The sequence below is a fragment of the Pinus tabuliformis genome, chromosome 6 (genome assembly GCF_031772625.1).
Source record: "Pinus tabuliformis cultivar Carrire ecotype Pingquan chromosome 6, CPIR1, whole genome shotgun sequence".
NCBI lineage: Eukaryota > Viridiplantae > Streptophyta > Pinopsida > Pinales > Pinaceae > Pinus > Pinus tabuliformis.
In genome coordinates, this window is record NC_142292.1 from 1,337,220,770 (window position 1) to 1,337,241,188 (window position 20,419).

Consider the following 20,419-nt stretch of genomic DNA (forward strand, 5'->3'; position numbering starts at 1 on the left):
TCTATCAGGTATTAAAATATTGTAATATTGAAGTTAACTTGGACCTCACAAGCAGGTGATGTTGGATGAAGATGCATCACCTCTGGGTAGCCATCAAATAATTTGGACAAATTTATCCATCATCGCGTCCCTCTGTCACTCGAGGGATTCATCGAGAAACATTTTGAAAGGATCTCCTGATCGCTAGCCTTTATTTTCTTCTGCCATCAGATTTAATCAGGTTTTGTGAGGTTGATCTTGCAATGGTTCAACCATCTCAAGCCCTAACTTGTTATACCCTCACCCCTTTGCGGACATGCAAAGAAAAACAGAGAAAGAACAGACTGCTCTGATACCAGTGATCCAAACTTAAACAAGAACACCACAAATTACACATATAACCATAAATATAGAAATGAAACATAAATAACACTTCATTTCATTAATATATGAAATACTCTTACAAACATAATGGAAATAGACTAGCTCGAGCAATGGTATCTTATCTCTCAGAAGAGATGTGGCAACTAAATGCACTTGAACTATGTTACAATGAGGCTCAAGGGCCTATTTATTATTGGAAAACATGAGAAAACCATAAACAACCAAAAGCCTAACCCCACGAGATGTAACACCATGAGTTTGTGGGTCGTGCTAGCATTAGTTGGGCAGCTAACTTCCCAACCGTAACTTGGTCATATTATCTCCATTTGGCATGTACGATACCTTGTTGGAAAAGTCTCCCTGAGTAATACAGGCTTTTCCATAGGCCCCTGTCTATGGCTTTGGGCTTGTTGCGAACAGAAAAAATGCCATTTAGGGGGTCAAAACTGCTCTGGAAATTCAGGACCCAAAAAACTGCTAAAAATAGTAAATGCTGAAATGAACAATGAAACAGATAAAACTAACTATGGAGTCTAGTTGGAATAAGAATGTGGCCACCAATATCCACCTGTATCAACTGTGTTCGTCGCCTTGCACATTATTTCAAAGAATTTTTGAAATTTGAGGTTGCATGTCATGTTTGATGTTTTTCTCAGCTTCAGATTCTTGATGCTATCTATTGGTATTACGCCCTTTCATGTTCGGAATCTCATCCTCATGGCTTATAGAATCACCTTCAAAGACCCATTTTTTCAAAAAAATTCTTGTTATAATTCGACCACTCCCTTTGCCAACATCCCCATGTTGTGCATGAGAGCTATCTAACTAGATTTGGACTTAAAGATGCCTCTATACCTTGACAGTCTCCCGTTCATTAAAAATTAAAATTACTAGAGATTGTTCCCTTTGGTGGCACCACTTAATTGGGCAAGGACTCTTAGACCTATTGAATTTTTTTTTATCCTCCTCATCATTTTTCTCTTGATTCGAAGCTTCTCCATCATTATTTTGAAGGGCCCCAAACTAATTTTTCGAGGTCGAGTGTTGGGGTTTGGGTGAAGAGAATTAGACTTAGAATTGTTCCTTCCCCTAATGGATCCTCCCTTGTGATTTTTTGTTTTCCAATATTTTCCATACTGAGCAGCCATAATTTCTTCTTTGCCATTAGTTATTTTTTTGCAGTCCCCAACAACAAGCCCATATTCATGGCATACCTACCACTTGTAAGAGATATTCTCATAGTCAATTATTTGGCAGTGTTTCCATAGTTCGTGTGTCAAGATGATCTCTATAGGAATAAATTTCTCCAAATATATCTCAACACAAATCCTAGCATAGGCGAATTTCTGGCCTTTGGGTTCAGCTCGATCTATGTACTTGTAGATTCCCTTTATGATTTCTCTTAGGAATTCATAACTGTAGAAAGCCAGAAGTAATATGGGTAACTCAACCCACGCAAGGAATGAATTACGTACATCTTCATCAAGATCGAATTCCAGTGACCATGGATTAAGATACATCCATAAAGATCCCAAAAAATATGATCCATTTCTGAATATGATGTCTCTATCTTCCTTAAGACTGAAGATAAAAGAAAAGTAACCATTCTCGCAAGTGAAGAAGGATTTTTTTTCCCTTTCATTTATGTCCTCCACATCTTCTCTACCGAGATATTGTTTGACTTTGGAGATGGCCACATGCCCATAAACTTGCCTACTAGGGCTCACTCTACATAAGTCAATAACATTCTTTGAAATATAGATGGAAGCAACACTGAAGTAATTTATTTAGCTTTTTCCAAGAAGAGAGAGTTATAATCCTTGGGTTTCCCTTAGAGCAATGCCACCATGGATATGAAGGCCTCAATACTATCATGAGGAGGGGGTGACGCCCCTCCTATAGTAGCATCAATGTGCTTGCAATCAAGATCTTCACGATGCAAAGATTAGGGTCTCAGAGCCAAGCAACAAGAAAAAAATTATGAAACCTTAGGTTTATAATATTAATTTCTTGGATTTTTAATATTAATGCCTCGAGTTTATAATATTTATCCATTGGGTTTATTAATCGTATGGGCTTATGATATTAATAATCCCTTGGGTTTATTAATTCCTTGGGTTTATAACATCAGTAATACATTGGGTTTAATATTAATTAGGGTTTATAATGTTAAGGTTTAGGTTTATAATACCAGGTTTAGGTTTACAAGGGTTTAATATTGTGTTTAGTATCACGATTTGAAATGTTTGGTTTTAAATATTCGGGCTTATAATATTGGGTTTAATATTGAGTATTATAATCATAGGATTTATAATATTAATGCAAGGGTTTATGATATGAATTTTAGCATTTATAACATTAATCCTACGGTTTATAATATTTATCATAGTGTTTATAATATTAATATGAGATATTATTATATTAATATTAGGTTTTATAACATTGAGTTTTATAATGTTAGGGCTTATTATATTTTGTTTAATATTGGGGTTTGATATCGTGATTTTGAAATGGTACAAAAATATATCCATTGTCGTAGTATCACGAGCATCATTGCAATGGCACAAGCAGCGTGACAATCATTGTCTGAATGATACATTGCATTGCAATTTTTTCATTGCCACATTGTGACATTGAATAAATTAGAGTTTAATATTCTTGTTTATAATATTAAGTTCATGGTTTGTTTTATTTTATAATAATGATTTTAGGGTTTATAATATTAATACTAGCAATTTTAATGCCTTGGTTTTATAATACTAATCGAAGGGTTTGTAATCCCTTTGGTTTACAATCTAAATCTTAGGGTTTAATATTCCCTTTGGTTTACTATCCCTTTGTTTTATAATATTATTTTACTTTGTTTATTAATATCTTATGTTTATAAGATTATTATTCTCTCAGGTTTATAATATTAATCTTCGGGTTTTGAAATGTTGTTTTTTAATATTTAGGTTTATAATAATGGGATTAATAATAAGGTTTAATACTAAATTTTATAATCACATGGTTTATAGTTTTAATGCAAAAGTTTTATAATAATAATAATGTTAATGTTTATAATATTAATCCTATGGTTTATAATATTTATCGTAGGATTTATAATATTAATCATAGGGGTTATAATATTAGTATTAGGGTTTATAATGTTGGGTTTTATAAAGTTATGGTTTATAATATTTGGTTTAATATTGGGGTTTGATATTGTGATATTGGAATGGTACGAAAATCTATCCAACAACACAGTGTGACAAGCATCATCATAACACCACAAGTTGTATGGCAATCATTGTCATAATGATCCATTATATTGCAAGTTATTCAATGTCACATTGCAAGATTGAATAAATTAGGGTTTAAATTCTCATTTATAATTATCGGGTTTAAGATTTATTCTATTTCATAATATTGGGTTTGGGGTTTATAATATTAATACTAGGGTTTTCTATCCCTTGGGTTTATAATACTAATCCTAAGGTTTGTAATCCCTTTGGTTTATAATCTAAATCTTAGTGTTTAATATTATTCCCCTGGGTTTATTATCCCTTCATTTTATAAAATTAATCCATTAGGTTTATTAGTCCCTTGAGTTTATAATATTATTAGTACCTCAAGTTTATAATATTGTCTTCTCCTTTAAAATATTGGATTTTATGGTGTTAGGTTTTATAATGTTCAATTTAATATTATGGTGTAATATCATGATATTGGAATGATACAAAAATGTGTCCAAGATCATATTGTCACAAATGTTGTCTTAATGCAATAATTAATCTGGTAATGATTGTCGCAATATTTCATTGAGTTTTAATTTATATAACATCTCAATGCGACGTTACAAAATTGGGGCTTAATATTAAGTTTATAATATTAGAGTTTCTAATATTGGGCGTATAATATTTTGTTTAATATTAGGTTTATAATATAAGGGTTTAATATTGGGTTTATAATATAAATTATGGCATTTAATAGTGTTCCCCTAGGTTTATTAATTCCTGGGGTTTATGATATCAATCAGCCCTTGGATTGATAATATTAATATCTAATATGTATAATAATATTTTAAGTTTTACAATATTAAGGTTTATAATATTAATATTAGGTTTGATATATTAATCCTTGGGTTTAATATCATTCCTAGGATTTACATTCCTTGGTCTTATATTATTAATCCTAGGGTTTAATATTATTCCCTTGGGTTTATAATCCATGGGTTTATAATACTAATAAATGTTTGGGTCTATTAATTCCTTGGCTTTATATTATTAATAAACCATTGAGTTTATTAGTCGCTTGGGTTAATAATATTAATCCCCTCGGTTTATAATATTAATCCATTGGGATGATTAATCACTTGGATTTATAAAACCTAATGTAAAACTTAATATTAACATTAAAACCATAATGCAACAAGTACTATGATAATCAATGTGACAATCATTGTCACAATGATACACTATGTTTCAATTTATTCAATGTTCCAATTATGACATTGAATATATTATTGTTTAATATTATCATTTATAATATTGGATTTATGGTTTATTTCGCTTTATAATATTGTGTTTAAGGTTTATACTAGTAGGGTGTATAATATAAATAATATAATTTAATATTATTCAATTAGGATTATTGTCCCTTGTGTTTATGATATTAATCCATTGTGTTTATAATATTGATATTACAGTGTAACAAGTATCATCGTAATGCCACAAGTAGTGTGACAATCATTGTCACAATGATCCATTACATTGAAATTTATGTAATGTCACATTCACTACTACATAAAGGGGTGTTTTAAGACAATATTTGAGACAATTTTTGAGTAAATTGTCTTAACTTGAGACAAAAAAAACTTGTGTATTGTCTTAAATATTTTCTTTAAGCAGGTGTCTCAAAACTTATCGTCTTAAAAAATTGTCTCTATAAAGACAATATATAACACAAGCATTATTGTCTCTCTTGAGACAATTTCATTTTGTCTCTCTAGAGACAACACACATATTAGAGAAAATATGTCTTTAATAGTAGCCATTGTCTCTCTAGAGGCAATAATTTTTTTATTTAAAGATCATTTCTGTCTCTCTGGAGACAATATAAAACAATGAATCCATAAATATCTCACCATTGAAATAAATCGATGTAAAAAACATTTAATTAAAAATAAACTACAAAACTGTTGATTAATTCATGTTAGCGCAAAGTGGAATCGAACCATGAACCTCTTGCTTGTAAGGCAAGTGCTCCTCCATTAAGCTACCACACTTTAAAGAATTACTTGAAGAGTTATGGCAATCCTGAAAACTACATTTATAGCCATTGATTTTAAAAAAATCTCACACATGATCTATAATCTTTATAAAAACTATAATCATGCAGACCATATTTTTAATTTACTAAAACTTGCAATTGCCCCAAAAGGTGCAAAGAGAGGCAGATTATATCTCTAGCAAAAAATTTCAAAATCTTATATTAGTATACCCAGGGGACAACCCCAATCCCGAGGGAGAAAGAGACAATGTAAACCTGTACAAAGAAAACACAAATGCAATTATACAAAACTTCAACATAACAAAGACATCAATGTAATAATGTAAATTTCAATAAGTTATTTACCAACTAAACGTGGAGCTTACCAACAAACTTGTGACCACCAAAATACTGGTGAATGTTACAAGATGTGACTCTCCCGCTAGGTGGCTCTGGATGATGCCAGGATACACCAAGAACTCATCTTTAGCATTTCAATCTTCCAAATATTATTATAGAATCTAACGTATGTCAAAGCCCATTTTCTAATAAGTTGATGAGCATCTATTATGATTCTATTCATCATACTAGTAACAGAGAGATAACATTGTGAGAGTTTGATTACTTTTAAATAAAAGGCAAGGCCAACTAGGAAAAGACAAACAACCATCCCTGCAGAGGAGATCTGTTGAAATCATTAAAAATTTATGTGAGATCTTTAAACTGAACAACACTCGTCATGTCATATCTAAAAAATTTGAATTGACTGAGTTAAAAGATCCTCTTCTAAATAGGTTGTTTACTCACCATAAGAAGGAGATGTCTACCAGCTTTGTCAATCAACACAGCACTGACAGCAGTCATAACAACCTATACATAAACAGTCCAACAACTTTCACATGATTAAGATGAGGAACAATAAACCTTTTATTATAGTGAAACATTCCTAGCATGCATTGCAATTAGTAGGGCCCCAGGATCAGAAAGCAACCTGAACAACACCAAGTCCAAGGGTTGCAACATTACCAGATGAAATTCCTGTTTTAAATGATAAAACATTGAAATCAATACAGATTTTCTTAGGCAAGCGTGTGATAGACAATAAGAATTAAAATCAATAGAAGGGCCATAAAGATCACATGAATGATCTGAGTCCTTAGTTAAAAATTAAAACCCTCTAATTATGAAAGGCTATAAAGCTACAAAAAGGATTCCCTGTGTTCAACTCCCATCCAAATTAGAAGTCCATGATGCCAATATATATTTTGCAATTACTTCATGTTTTTACCAATAGAACAATATGAATCTAGATCACAAGTACCATACTTTCTAACAGGAAGTTGACGGTAAACTCACCAGCAGACTTAAAAATGGAACTGTTGTAAAACATAATACCATTGATTCCACTCAACTGTTGTAAAAGAAGCAGCCCAATGCCAATCTGCATATAATAAATACAACACAAGGATACTTTACTTTTGTAATCATATTCTTGCCAAGTAAGCAATAAAATAGCAACCAGTTTATGCAAATTCACCAGCACACACAAAATCATCTTAGTCCTGATGATGAACCACATTGTGTGATTCAAAATGCGTCGACCAGAAAATTATCTATGTGATTTATCCAAAAAAAATAAAATATAAACATTATGAATCACAAAAGCTTGCACTCAGAAAAATCATATAAGTCTATCATATTCCTAACTATGCAAACATATGACTTACAGTCAGAGGCATTGCATATTTTCGTTCAAAGATCTTGGAAAACTTTATTCTGGGTTGTTGATTTCCTGTCTCCACTACACTCTGAAAGGAAAAAATATTCAGATTAGTGACAAATATGACCTTGATGGGAAATGCATATACATTGTTGGAACTTTGTATGAAAAACATTTAGACTGCAGACTAAAAAAAACTCAAAACCAAACAAGCTAAAACTCCATTGGAATAGTATCAGATATCCATGACTCAACAACTACACGTGACTGATAAGCAATCAGTCAAGAAGGGTACAATAGAAATAGATATGAATTTGACATGGAAAATGATAAAAATGTAGTTGTTCTGAAATGTTACCCTAATTTCAACAGCTTCTAGGGTAACATCAACCTGACTACCTCTAAGAGCTTGCAATGAGGCTTCAAAATCTTCATTACCAATTTTAGCCTACACTCATAAGAACATTAAATTTGATATTAATATTTCACATAGCATGACATATGGTGACAAGTTTAACATGGTTAACACCAACTCAGTCAATTGACAAACATAAAGTTCATTATCAAAAACTTACCATCCATCTTGGAGATTCCGGGATAAAAAATAACCCCAAAACCAAAAGAGCACAAGGAACTACACCTGCACAAACACAAAACAATGGGAAAATAAACATTTCTCCAAAGCCTCAAATCTAATCAACACGGAAAGAGTAGACTCTGGGATAAAAGCAAGGTTCCCACTTGGAAAGAAGATCAGATAGAGAGAAAAAAACATAGAGGAAATATGATTTTAAATAGTTATCAATTAGAATGCAAAGATTGTTGAGAAACTTGGGCAAATGAGAGGCATAATAACATCTAGGAAGCACAATTGAGTGAGGACAACCAATCATTGCTTAAAGTAGTTTATAATGTTCATCTAAACTAGCCCTTCAACTCCAAATTCATATCTATTAACAAGAAACCTTCCCTTCATTCAAGTAAAAGTAATCTCCAACATCCAACACAACCGAAAATGGAACTTACCTGCAACAGCTAGAGCCCTCCAACCAAGGAACAACCCAAATAGATATACCAGCATGATACCAATTGTCATAGAAAGTGGTTGCAAGATAGCCACTTAGTCACTTTTGCTTAAGATCTTTAATTCTCTAGAAACTTGTGTGATTTTAATGAAGATATGACAACTGCGTTTTTGTCACCAGGATTATGAAGATATTGAATCTATTTCATCTTATGGCATCATTTGACCCCGATGAAAGAAAACCAACACAGGTAATACATATTGTCATAATGATTGGATCTTTGGGCATAAATATATACAAGATCAATAATTTCACAGTGGAATAGGCTCATTGTACCAATGTTTTTGTTTGAGCACGTTCATTGCTCATTAATCATATTCCTTCCTCCCCATCAAGCAAACCAAAGGAGACATTAATGACATTTTGTTTTCTTCTGTTATGTTGTACCTTCAAGAAGTGAGTGTGTGAAATATTTTGATTAGAGTATTTTATTAGCAGAACTAAGATTCTGCTGAAATCACCTCAATAGACTCAAATCTTGGATCTCTCAAGAAAAAAAAACTGTTATCCTAAAAGACCTGAAGCTATCTTGTGCAGTAAAGTTTTTTTTGGATACCTTACATGTGGCACTACTCTAGGTATAACAACTCATCATATACAGCTCAACATCATTCATGACCTTTTTACAAGGTGTAGAAGCTTCTGCAAAATTATGACAATATTGCAGTCTTGTTCACAATTGAAGTTGTGAACAAGATAGTCAAATAACTTATCCTTTGAAGAATTATCTATTATGAAGAATCTACAGGGATCTTCAGTTATAAACAAAATTTTTGCAGCAATTTGGATAAGAGATGCAACACACCTGAAGATTCCACGTTGAAGAACAGTTAAGATGAAGAAAGTTCATGGCACTATGGAACAATCTCTTTTGAGGCAACTCTCACCTTGAAATCAGAGGTGCCTTGAAGAAGTATCTGTAGGGGACCCTGATTTTGATATCTAGATCTTATGTAGAATAGTGTTATAAACACCTGAATGCAAAAGATCTTTCCTCACTATGGATCAGTTGCCTCATGACTTAAGGCCAGATGATCACCTTAAGATGAAGCTATAAAATCTTTGGATTAATAGCAGGTTGTAGATGATTGCATTCTCGATATTCAAAGGGAACTATGAAGTTTGGATACAGCTATTGATGTTGTCTATCCAACAAGATGATGATCCTCTCCTTCACCAATCATATGCCTTGATTCAAAGACAATTTATGGATAACTACTCATTAAGATAGTATTATCTACATAGATTATCCTCCTCAGTATCTGGCATAATAAATTCCTTTAATTCTACACATAATGGTACTCGTGATATATCATAAATGCTGAGGGATAGGTGTTACTCTGTCTTAAAGGCCTTTAGTCTACCCTCTTCTTTTGTAAATCTAGGGAGTATCAAGCCCTTGCCATCAAAGGCATACTCCCATTCATTGTTTAGGTGGACTCTAGAATATCGAATTGGGCAACGACTTTAACACTACCTTCATTGATCATTTGGTAACTAAATTTCTTATGCATCAAAGGGGTGTAGTGTACCTCTGCTAACACTTGCTTGATTTTTCACGTTGTCTTGCTCATCAAATTCATGAAATAAATTGATAGAGGTCGAATTGTGACATATGAACTGTAACGCCTATGAGGAATCTTGATCACAAAAAACTCCTTCAATTTTAGACAATTGTTTGGGTAACATCAGGATCAGTGTTTCCATTCAAAGGAGAACATGTCTTAGTTTGCATCCCTCTCATGCTAGCACAAGTATCCTTCAGACCTATCTCAACTTTAGTTAGAGATGTCATTAAACTGCATCCCCAATAGTATTCATTCTTTTTTTCAATTTTGAAGCCCCTTTCCAAATCTGCGACATGTTCTTATTCTCTACCTACATCATAAAACAAGTGCTCATCAGAAAATACAGAGGGGCGTTTCTTTAAGTTGAATGCAATGAACTCATTAAGATTGCATGATCAAAGATCAATTGTCTGTCAAAATAAAAAATATGAGATGGTTTAGAATTTGATTTTTCACAATCAGATTCTTCATTATGTTCACATTCACTAGCAGGACAACCCTGGTAGCTTCCTCCTGGATCTGGCACATTATTGTCTTCAAAATGGTGAAGGATAGCTTCTTTAGTAGAGTATTTATCCCTAGAGCAAACAACACTGTTCAGTCCAAATTTTGGGCCTATGTTATCCTTCAAAGTAGTAGATTTATCACAAGAAGGTTTTTTAATAGTCTCATTCATGGTGAGCAAGAAGACCTTCCTTTTCTAAACCCGCCAACAAGTGTTGGTAGGTGTCTCCAAAAATATGCATTTCCGGGCCCCAATATTTGAGAAAACATTTAATGAGAGCTATCATAGAAGATATGCTCTTCAAGATGCATAAGTGCTTGAACCAATCTTTCTTCTTGTACTCCAAAGAAAGAAGAAATATCATGGCATCTTCCTGTCTTTCCTTAAATTTTGAAATATGCAAATAAATCAAATTCGTGTGCAAACAAGCATTAAGAGGAAATAACCAAACAAGAAATTGAAAGAAATCGACCCATATACTTTAAATAAACAAAATTTTAGAGGAAATTTGATAAAATCCCCTGGGAAATAGTGTTTAGATTAAATATCTTTAGATAATCAAGGGTTTGTAAAACATTTATCACAATATTGAGCTAAGCTAAGGGTGTATGGAGAATTAACAGAAATACCTCCACTAGAGGAGGAACAAACAAAGAGGAATGAAATGTAAAATCCTTACTGCCTCGGTAAATTCGATTAAGAAAGAGTTTCCTCTCATGGCCAAGCCCTGCAAACGCTCCTTGGCTACTTTGGCATGCTCAATGGGCTTGAAATACACAAATGCATGGTTCCACTGCTACTAAACGACTATGTTGTTGATCTCCCCAAACTTAATGAACTTTTCCATGAGCATAGGCTCTTTTGTCTTGCTGGACACATTACCTAAACATAGATTGTGAGAAGGAGAGCTTCCTCCTCCTCACCTCCCTTCACTTAAAGGGCATTCCCTGGTAGTGGCACCCCACGAGGGTCATGGTTGAAAGGAGCCAAAGCACATTCTACATCAAAAAAGAGGTCCCTTGAGTTAAAGAATTGGAGGAGAAGAATCAAAAGCAAAATCAGTCCAAATGAATTTCACATCTACAGTTACCAATTGCCATAGACTAGGCTATAGAGCAGTGCCTCTTGGATTGGCCATCGATTCCCCGAGGATGCATCTCACAACCCTCCCTCACTCACCTATGAATAGATGTATATGAGTCATGCACTAGGAATCATGTGTTGACCCTAGCCATGGGCAGCGTTGTTCTTCTCCTCTTACCATTTAGTGCCTTGATAACTCTGGTGTGAAGAAAGTGAAATTCTATAACCCTCTTAATCATCCATGCCCTGACAACTCCCATGCCAAAGAAAGAAATCCTATAGCCCTAAAATGCTAAGAAGAGACCAAAAATTGGAAACTACAAGCCATTTTTAATTTAAAATAATTGAAAAGTGAATAAGTTAAGACAAAAATTTAATTTTAAGATGAAAGGATGCTCAGCTAGTAAGAAAAAAATTAATTTTAAGATGAAAGGATGCTTAGTGAGGAGAAGTTGGAAAAGGTAGTTGGAAAAGGTGAGGGATTTTTTATTTAAAATAATTGAAAAGTGAATAAGTTAATACAAAATTCTAATTTTAAGATCAAAAGATATTTTTGTGTTAAATAAATTTCTTAAAAGCTTCATAGTAATGATGAAAAAATATATTAAAAAAATAAATAAATTATTTTAAATATTTTTTTAATTACATTTTTTAATAGACAATTTTATTTTTCTCCTTAGAGACATTATTTTTTGACTTTCTTAAAATAATATGAAAAAATATATTTAAAAATAAGAATACAAATTATTTAAAAAGTTTTTTAATCATATTTTAAAATGTTTTTTTAATTATACTTTTGTTTCTTTAGAGAAAATATAAAAAAATATATTGAAAAAATAAATAAATTATTTTAAATGTTTGTTTTTTTAAATTAGATGGTTCTTTTTATTATATGAAATTAGTTGTAGTATGCTTATTCAACTTCTCCATTCTCATATTTCCCATTCTCATGCTAGTTATTCTCATCTTTCCCATCCTCATGCTAATAGGAATTTTAATGTTATCTGAATTTATGTGTTTAGATTGGAGTTTGGAGGCATTATTCAAGGCTTGAGGCATTCATTTTTACCTATATGTTCCTCTCAATGTACTGTTAAGATGCAAAGGATGAGTTGACTAATCGTGTCAAAATTTGTAACAACTCATCCAAACTGAATTAATAACCTTAAATAATATAGATTTGGGAATTTAGCTAGGACCCTAGTAAATAGAAAAAAAAAGTGTTCATCAATAAAGGGACAAAATACTGCATCCTAGATAGCCAATGGGAAGAAGGGATTACAATAAGATATTTTCTTTTATACTAAAAGTGAGCAGAAAAATCCTTTCTATGGTATTTTTTGATATTTAAAGTTAGAGATAAATATTTAGGGCATGTTCAATCTAAGTAATTTCATCAAAATAACAGTGATCTTTGAGAAGGTAGGGGTTATGCTTTACAAGCAATATTTTTTCTAGTCTCATTATATTTATATCTGTAATGATATCACATGACTATATAAATGAAAATACTTTTCTTTCGGTAAATTAAAAACCTTAAAAGTAGGGGAGTGAATTTTTTGAAATTTTGCACGATGTGGCTATGCCTCAAGTAAATGAGTTTTAATTTTGAAGATCCCTTGGGTACAAAAATAGCCTTACATTTGTTCAACAAAACTACGATTTGGAAATTAGTATATGTATGATTGAAGCTTCTCTTTTGACAACCCATGCGAGGGAGAATAAATCTGGATAATCAGATTTCCAACGCTAGCATGTCAGAATTGCAAAGCCTTAATCCTATAAAGTTAGAGATAAATATTTAGGGCATGTTCAATCTAAGTAATTTCATCAAAATAACAGTGATCCTTGAGAAGGCAGGGGTTATGCTTTACAAGCAATATTTTCTCTAGTCTCATTCTATTTATATTTGTAATGATATCACGTGACTATATAAATGAAAAATATTTTTCTTTCTGTAAATTAAAAACCTTAAAAGGAGGGGAGTGAGTTTTCTGGAATTTTGCACGATGTGGCTATGCCTGAAAGCCTAAATGAGTTTTAATTTTGAAGATCCCTTGAGTACAAAAATAGCCTTACATTTGGCCAATAGAACTACGATTTGGAAATTAGTATATTTATGATTGAAGCTTCTCTTTTGACAACCCATGCAAGGGAGAATAAATCTGGATAATCAGATTTCCAATGCTAGCATGTTAGAATTGCAAAGCCTTAATGCTATAAAGTTAGAGATAAGTATTTAGGGCATGTTCAATATAAATAATTTCATCAAAGTAACAATGATCCTTGAGAAGGCCGGGGCTATGATTTACAATCAATATTTTCTCTAGTCTCTTTCTATTTGTATCTGTAATGATATCACGTGACTATATAAATGAAAAATATTTTTCTTTCTGTAAATTAAAAAGCTTAAGAGGGGAGTGAGTTTTCTGGAATTTTGCACGATGTGGGTATGCCTGAAAGCCTAAATGAGTTTTAATTTTGAAGATCCCTTGGGTACAAAAATAGCCTTACATTTCGCCAACAGAACAATGATTTTGAAATTAGTATATTTATGATTTAAGCTTCTCTTTTGACAACACATGCGAGGGAGAAAAAATCTGGATCATCAGATTTCCAATGCTAGCATGTTAGAATTACAAAGCCTTAATCCTATTTGATAGGATTTGGCTATTTATCTAAATGCCATAACTTGCATAGGTGCTTATGTTGAGTAGAGGCTTTCATTCCCAATGATTGCACAACTATGAATTAATAGTTTTTATAGTTTCCACAAGACATTTCTCCACCATTTCTTGTCTCTGTGAATTTGTAAACTACACTGTTGATATTGTTCTGATTCCATTGTATTTTGGTATTAGACTATTTCCAATAATGGAGAGACTATAATTTTTTTCATGATATCAGAACAGGAATAAAATCTTTAGCATTCATTTTTACCTATATGTTCCTCTCAATGTACTGTTAAGATGAAAAGGATCAGCTGACCAGTGATGTTGAAATTTGTAACAACTCATCCAAACTGAATTACTAACCTTAGATAATTAATATAGCTTTGGGAATGTAACCAGGACTCTACTTCCAAGTTCCTTGTATTCATCTTCTATAAATGAATGAAAGGTTAAATTTGAAAATAAATGATGGTTTTTTGTTCAGACATCAAAAGGATCTTGGAATATGTTCTAACATCATATCTAGACATTGGCAGGTTAACATGCTACTTCTTCCCCTGGAGTCCATGCTGGCTTCTGCATCAAATGCAATAATTGGTCTTATCAACAGGGAAGGTGAACAGAAGATGTAAATGTCTGTGGGTCAAGGTCAAGCGTTGATCCAATCACTTAATTTAAAGCTTGGAGAGGTTTGTCTTGTTTTGATAACCACAATTCCAGTTCTCCTGAACATTGTAAAGGAGCTGCATATAGCTTTAACCAGACTTGCACGCACTGCAAGCTTTGATGCTCGTGTTCTCCATAAAGTAAATGCAAATTTTAAAACTTTACTCTCTTTTAATTTTATGGTGCTACTTATTATGTGTAACGTCTGAGCTAGTCTAAGAATGGTTGACACCAAATTTTTTAAACCTATTATTACAAGCTCTTGAAGGTGTTGGAGAAAGTTAGGAAGCACGGTCTCAAGAATTAGATTTAGTCAGGACAGAACTTGAGGCAGATGAAGTGTTGTCTGTAGACCAAAGTAATAATATTCTGGAAGCAGTTGTAGACAATGAATGAAAATAATGGGGAGTCGGTAAAAAATGAAGAACTTCTGCTACAAGGTGATGAAGACTCATGGATCTCACCTCCTGATAGTTTATATACTAATGATTCTGAGTCAAATTTGACTTCTTCAGCCTCACAACATCACGATGACTCTTTGACCATCTCCAATGACTACGAATCTCATATAACTGGAACTGACAAGGCTAAGTTTAATGAGGGAGCGGTGACAGATGCTTCAGGGTTTACAATGAATGAAGATACTGCTTATACTTCTCCATCCTTTTATGCCCACAGCCAGGAAGATCCTTTGCTAGTTGGGCATATTCAAACACACATGAAATTTGAAGGTACAGAGGATAGTGATAATGGGATTATTTCTACAGGAAACAGTCAAATTCATTCTGCTAAGGACACAAATCAGAGGATATAAGGCTCACAGGCATCAATAAGTTCAAATAAGGTGAGTTCTGACAGTCAGAATGCTTCACACCTGAACTTGTCAGACATGGGACTGGGCTCTTTGAATGCCTCTGAAAGACATCAGACAAGAGAGATACGAATGAGGATTAAGGAAAAGGAACCTCACACATCTCGAGCTAAAGGAAGGGTTGAAAGTTATAATGAATTATGCACATTATTTTCTTCTATGAACACAGAGCAAAGAAGTCATGGTATTAGAGGTAGGTGAATGAATTTGTGCTGATTTCATTTGATGAGAGTTGGAGCTTGGAATGCTCACAATTTTTTTATAATGCTGATCCGTTAGCAGGGAAAAATGCCTATGCAGTATCAGTGCTGAAACGAGTCGAAGAAAAGCTAGATGGCAGAGACATTGATGGGAAAAGGTTTTATATCAACAATTCTGGATATTTGTGTAATATAGACAGGATTTACTTGTTGGTTCCTCTAGTCAGTATTTAATAAAATGCCTTTTATTCTTCTTTTCCCTTTTGGCAAACAATTTACTGTTCCACAACAGGTGGATCATCTTCTTCATCAGGCTACAAGCATTGATAATTTATATAATATGTATGAAGGCTGGACACCTTGGATATGATGCCGTTCAAAAAGCTCCTTCAGGTTTCTGATACTGCTCCTGGAAAGGTGGTGTTTTGTTTAAGCTCGCTGGTATTCCTACTGTGTCACTTGTTAGTATCTCAATCATTGCAGAGTCTACAAGCAGTAGTTCAATATGGGGCTAGAAAAAATAATCATAGCTACAAATGTGTAGGTGGGAAATAAGAGAGACGTCAAGAAAAGAATAACTGTAATGCTATTCTTGGTACAATCTGAATGTCAAGGGTGAAAAACCAATTGCGTAAGGATGGTAAGAGCAATAACCTATGAGAGAATTACAATGAAGCCCATGATTGGGAATTTTATTTGTTAAACGAATAAATGTTTCATAGAAACAAGTTACTCCCTAATAAAATTGAAATGCGCTATGTAAAGCATAACTTTAGGCACACTATTTAGGTGCAGATAATCGTAATACCTTGATATAAAAAGTTAATAACATATTAACACTTGCATGCGGTAATCAATTTGCATAACACAACCCACACAGTCCACTAAAAACATATCACGTTAATAAGTTTTCCAGACTGAAGGAATGGACCTGACACCTCCCCTGCCATATAATAGACAACCCAGCCCGAGCCTGCTTCAGTACGGTTTGATACATACCAATAAAGAAAATACACTGCAACCACCTGTGAATGGATTTTCAGTTTGTCCTGCTTTTAGTGGGTAAGGCCCGCTTGCCAGATGTTCTTAAATGACAGCTTTGATTGCTGGAACGGTATGTGGTTTTTGCTGTGTACACTTCAAATGACTTGTTGGCATAACACATTTGTGGGATTAGATGTACCAATCCTTAACAATAGTTCAGTGAATCATTGGTGATGATTTAAATATTTGTTCACTGGACTGATCATTGAATTGGGGATAGAGCCGGAACTCTCAAAAAACATCTGAATTCTATGTTGGAGATTTCAGACATCGGACATTTTAGAAATCTATCTCAAGAAAAAACTATTGGAAACAGTGGGTTGCCATGGATGGTCCAGTCAACAAAGAACAACAGCTAGATTGTAAGTACAGATGGATAAGCCTTATGTCATCTTCACTAGTAGATCTAGACAATCTATCTTAGTGCAGGATTTCGTTAGTGTCCAGCCAGTTATTTTTACCACAATGGTTATTTGAAATCCCATGTGTATTGACAACTCAAGTTTCACTTTCAGTTTTAAGAGTTATAATGTCAAAGGGACTAAAATCAAGCAAAGTTTCTACCAAGGACAATGACACTACAAAAAAATGTTTTCAACGTTTAAGATAAAAACAAGTTTTTGAGAGAACCATGTATGATGACCCTTGAAGCCTATTCATAGCTAGTTACCTATATCTTCACTAATTCAAGGCAGCTAGATCCCACCCTTAATTAGAGCAGTTAATTCAGCTATTAATATATTTTAATTGACAAAAGAAAACCCAACTCAAACCAATATGGAAATCACTGTTGTTTTTTATATTATTTTAGCCCTCTCTGAGAGTCTGAAGTAATGAATAGAGTGCTTTCCTTCCATTCTGTGTCTCCATCTTTCCTGTGTGTGTTCTTATCACTAGTAATCACGGGTAAGGAGATCTTGGATCATCATCATCACAACTAAAGATCTTAGGAGGATAGTATGGTGATGACAAAATATAGGAATAGAATAAAGGACATTTTTAAGCGCTAATACAAATAAAATTTACTTAGCTGTGATACTAATGGAAATGAAGCCAAGGAGCATGAACTGTTTGAATTTCTAAGAAGAATGGCTAAAAGATGATTAGTCAAGTTTGGATGCATTACCTTGTGAATTCTACTTGATGCCTTGGTTTGTGCTTGACGAGGAACTCTTAAGCATGTGCCAAGGGGCCTTGGAAACAGAGTACAATAGGAGACCAATTACTTTGCTTAATGTCTCCTATAAGGAATCAGCTAAATTCCTAGCCAACAAAATCAAATATATGGCTACAGTACTTGTTCAACATGAGCAAAAAAGGTTTTTTAAAGGTTGATTTATCTTATAGATAGCCTTATTATAGCCGGGAAACACACTGAATCAGGAAGAAAATTGAATAAGAAATGTTTCTTTTCATAAGATTCACTTGATTGACTTCAGTAGAGCTTATGACTTTAGTTTAAATCATTGATACATGCTCATGGTAGGTATAAAGAAGTATTTTTACTCGAACAGTAAAAACTCTTTTATCAAAGCCCTTAACCAAGGTTTGTGTTAAAGATTATCTACCAATGGAAATTCAGCTGCAAATATCCATGAGTGAAAGATGTGCTCTAAATCCCTATTTACATGTGAAAGATGCATTGAGGTACCTCCTTAAAGTTCCTCTAGTGCAATGACAGAGCCGAGGTGTCCTTATTACTAACAGTGAGAAAATTTTGAATATTCATTTTGCTCTGATACCTTGCCCTTACCTTAGCTCTGACAAGGGCCTTGACATTTCCCCATGTATTTGAAAAGGTGGAATCTCCTCTTTGACCCTAAAAAATGGTGGCTTTGCATTCGGGAATTAAATCAGAAAGGGGTTTTGGCTTGCATCAACTACATGATCTTAAATGCCCTAGCCTCTACACCGTAGCTTGTTATTTCTCTATAGAGTATGCCACGTAAACACACTATTATTTTTCAAATTTAATGAAACATAATACCATGTATTTTCCAACAAAGAAACAAAGATCTTCCACAAAATATTTTGACATCCAACCTGATTTAAAATGAAGCTCTTCCCTTGGCATGCCTAGTCGCAGATGGAAACAACACTGAGAGGCCCTTTCACGAGCCACAGAGTGGCGACGCCTCGAGGTGCACTCTAAACATTCCGTTATCATCGCATTAGACTAGCCTAAGGGGCCTGGCTGGGCCAGTTGGAGCCGCGACTGTGGGATTCAAAGGACTTGCTAGAGAGAGATCGGATTCTTTCTGCTTAACCGACCCCATCAGAGTTCGAAACACTAACATATGCCTCATCTTTACTGGATCTAACACATAGGAAAAGTCTCACCCTCTCCGCTCATCTAGATTCGAACACAACATCGGTTGAGAATGGTATGAATGAAAAAGGTTCAGTGGGAGCCGCATGTTTCAGATGTTTCAATTGCTAAGATTAGATGAAATTGATTGAATGAATTGGAGTTTTTGTAGAGTCGAGGACCCACGCCAACAAATTAATTGTAGAAGCTAAGGGTTTCCATGGAGGGGACGGGAAGGAAACATGTTGACTATCATGACTTTGGCGCTCATAGGAATCAAAAGATAAATAGACACTTTTTCACTGCTAGTGGGTATATAAATTTTAAGAGGTTTGGACTTTTTCGGGATTCGATTTTTTTTTGTACATTAAAAATATAATATTTATTATTTTATTATAATATTTTTAATAGTAAAGAATGGATATATATGTATATATAATTTACATTTTTTTATTAAAAATAAAATTAGAAATAATGAAGTTTTTAATATTTTCGGGAGATATTGTTTTATTATTAAAGAGAAAAAGAATAAAGAGAGTTGTAATCAAAAAGAGTATTTGGTAAAGATTTAAATAGAAAAGTTGTATATTTAATTTATATTTAGTTTAAAGTTAAATTTATTAGATATTTAAAGTGATATTGGTAAGGGTATAAATTATTTTTTGAGTGTAAAATTTGAGAAAATATTTGACAAGAAATTTGATCCTTTTGCAAGTTTCATAATCTAGGATTAAAATGGATCTAAGTTCATTTCTAAACCAACAAAGATCCATTCTAATTATAAATAAACAAAATATCAAAAGAAATCAAATCACTAAAGATGTAAACCTTTTCTTGGGTATATAACTTAAGAAGTGTTTACACTTAGAAATTTGATCCCCTCTTTTTAGTATATAACTTGTGAAATATTACATATTTATAAATTTGACCCCTCAACACTTTGTGGATTTAGAATTAAAATAGATATATGGTAACTCTTTGTAATATTATTTATATTACATATAAATTTAACATCTCACTATATATATATATATATATATATATATATAGATATATATATATATATATATATATATATATATAT

General features: G+C 33.1%; 1 protein-coding gene and 1 long non-coding RNA gene across 2 annotated transcripts in view; both read right to left on the bottom strand.

Annotated features, from left to right (window-relative positions):
- The window catches only part of LOC149263536 (uncharacterized), a 41,471-nt gene extending 21,906 nt beyond the window's left edge, over positions 1–19,565 (bottom strand). The window contains exon 1 of the long non-coding RNA XR_016249689.1: positions 19,071–19,565. This is a non-coding gene — a long non-coding RNA (uncharacterized LOC149263536). The remainder of the gene's footprint in view (positions 1–19,070) is intronic.
- On the bottom strand, positions 5,836–7,417 carry LOC149263537 (sugar transporter ERD6-like 6). The gene is made up of 7 exons (XM_089458336.1): positions 7,341–7,417; positions 6,970–7,054; positions 6,605–6,651; positions 6,421–6,483; positions 6,239–6,298; positions 6,000–6,065; positions 5,836–5,889 (listed from the first exon to the last, which is right to left on the bottom strand). The coding sequence occupies exons 1-7, from the start codon at positions 7,350–7,352 to the stop codon at positions 5,836–5,838; spliced, it is 387 nt and encodes a 128-aa protein (XP_089314462.1). The 5' UTR covers positions 7,353–7,417.
- Positions 19,566–20,419: the final 854 nt, after the last annotated feature.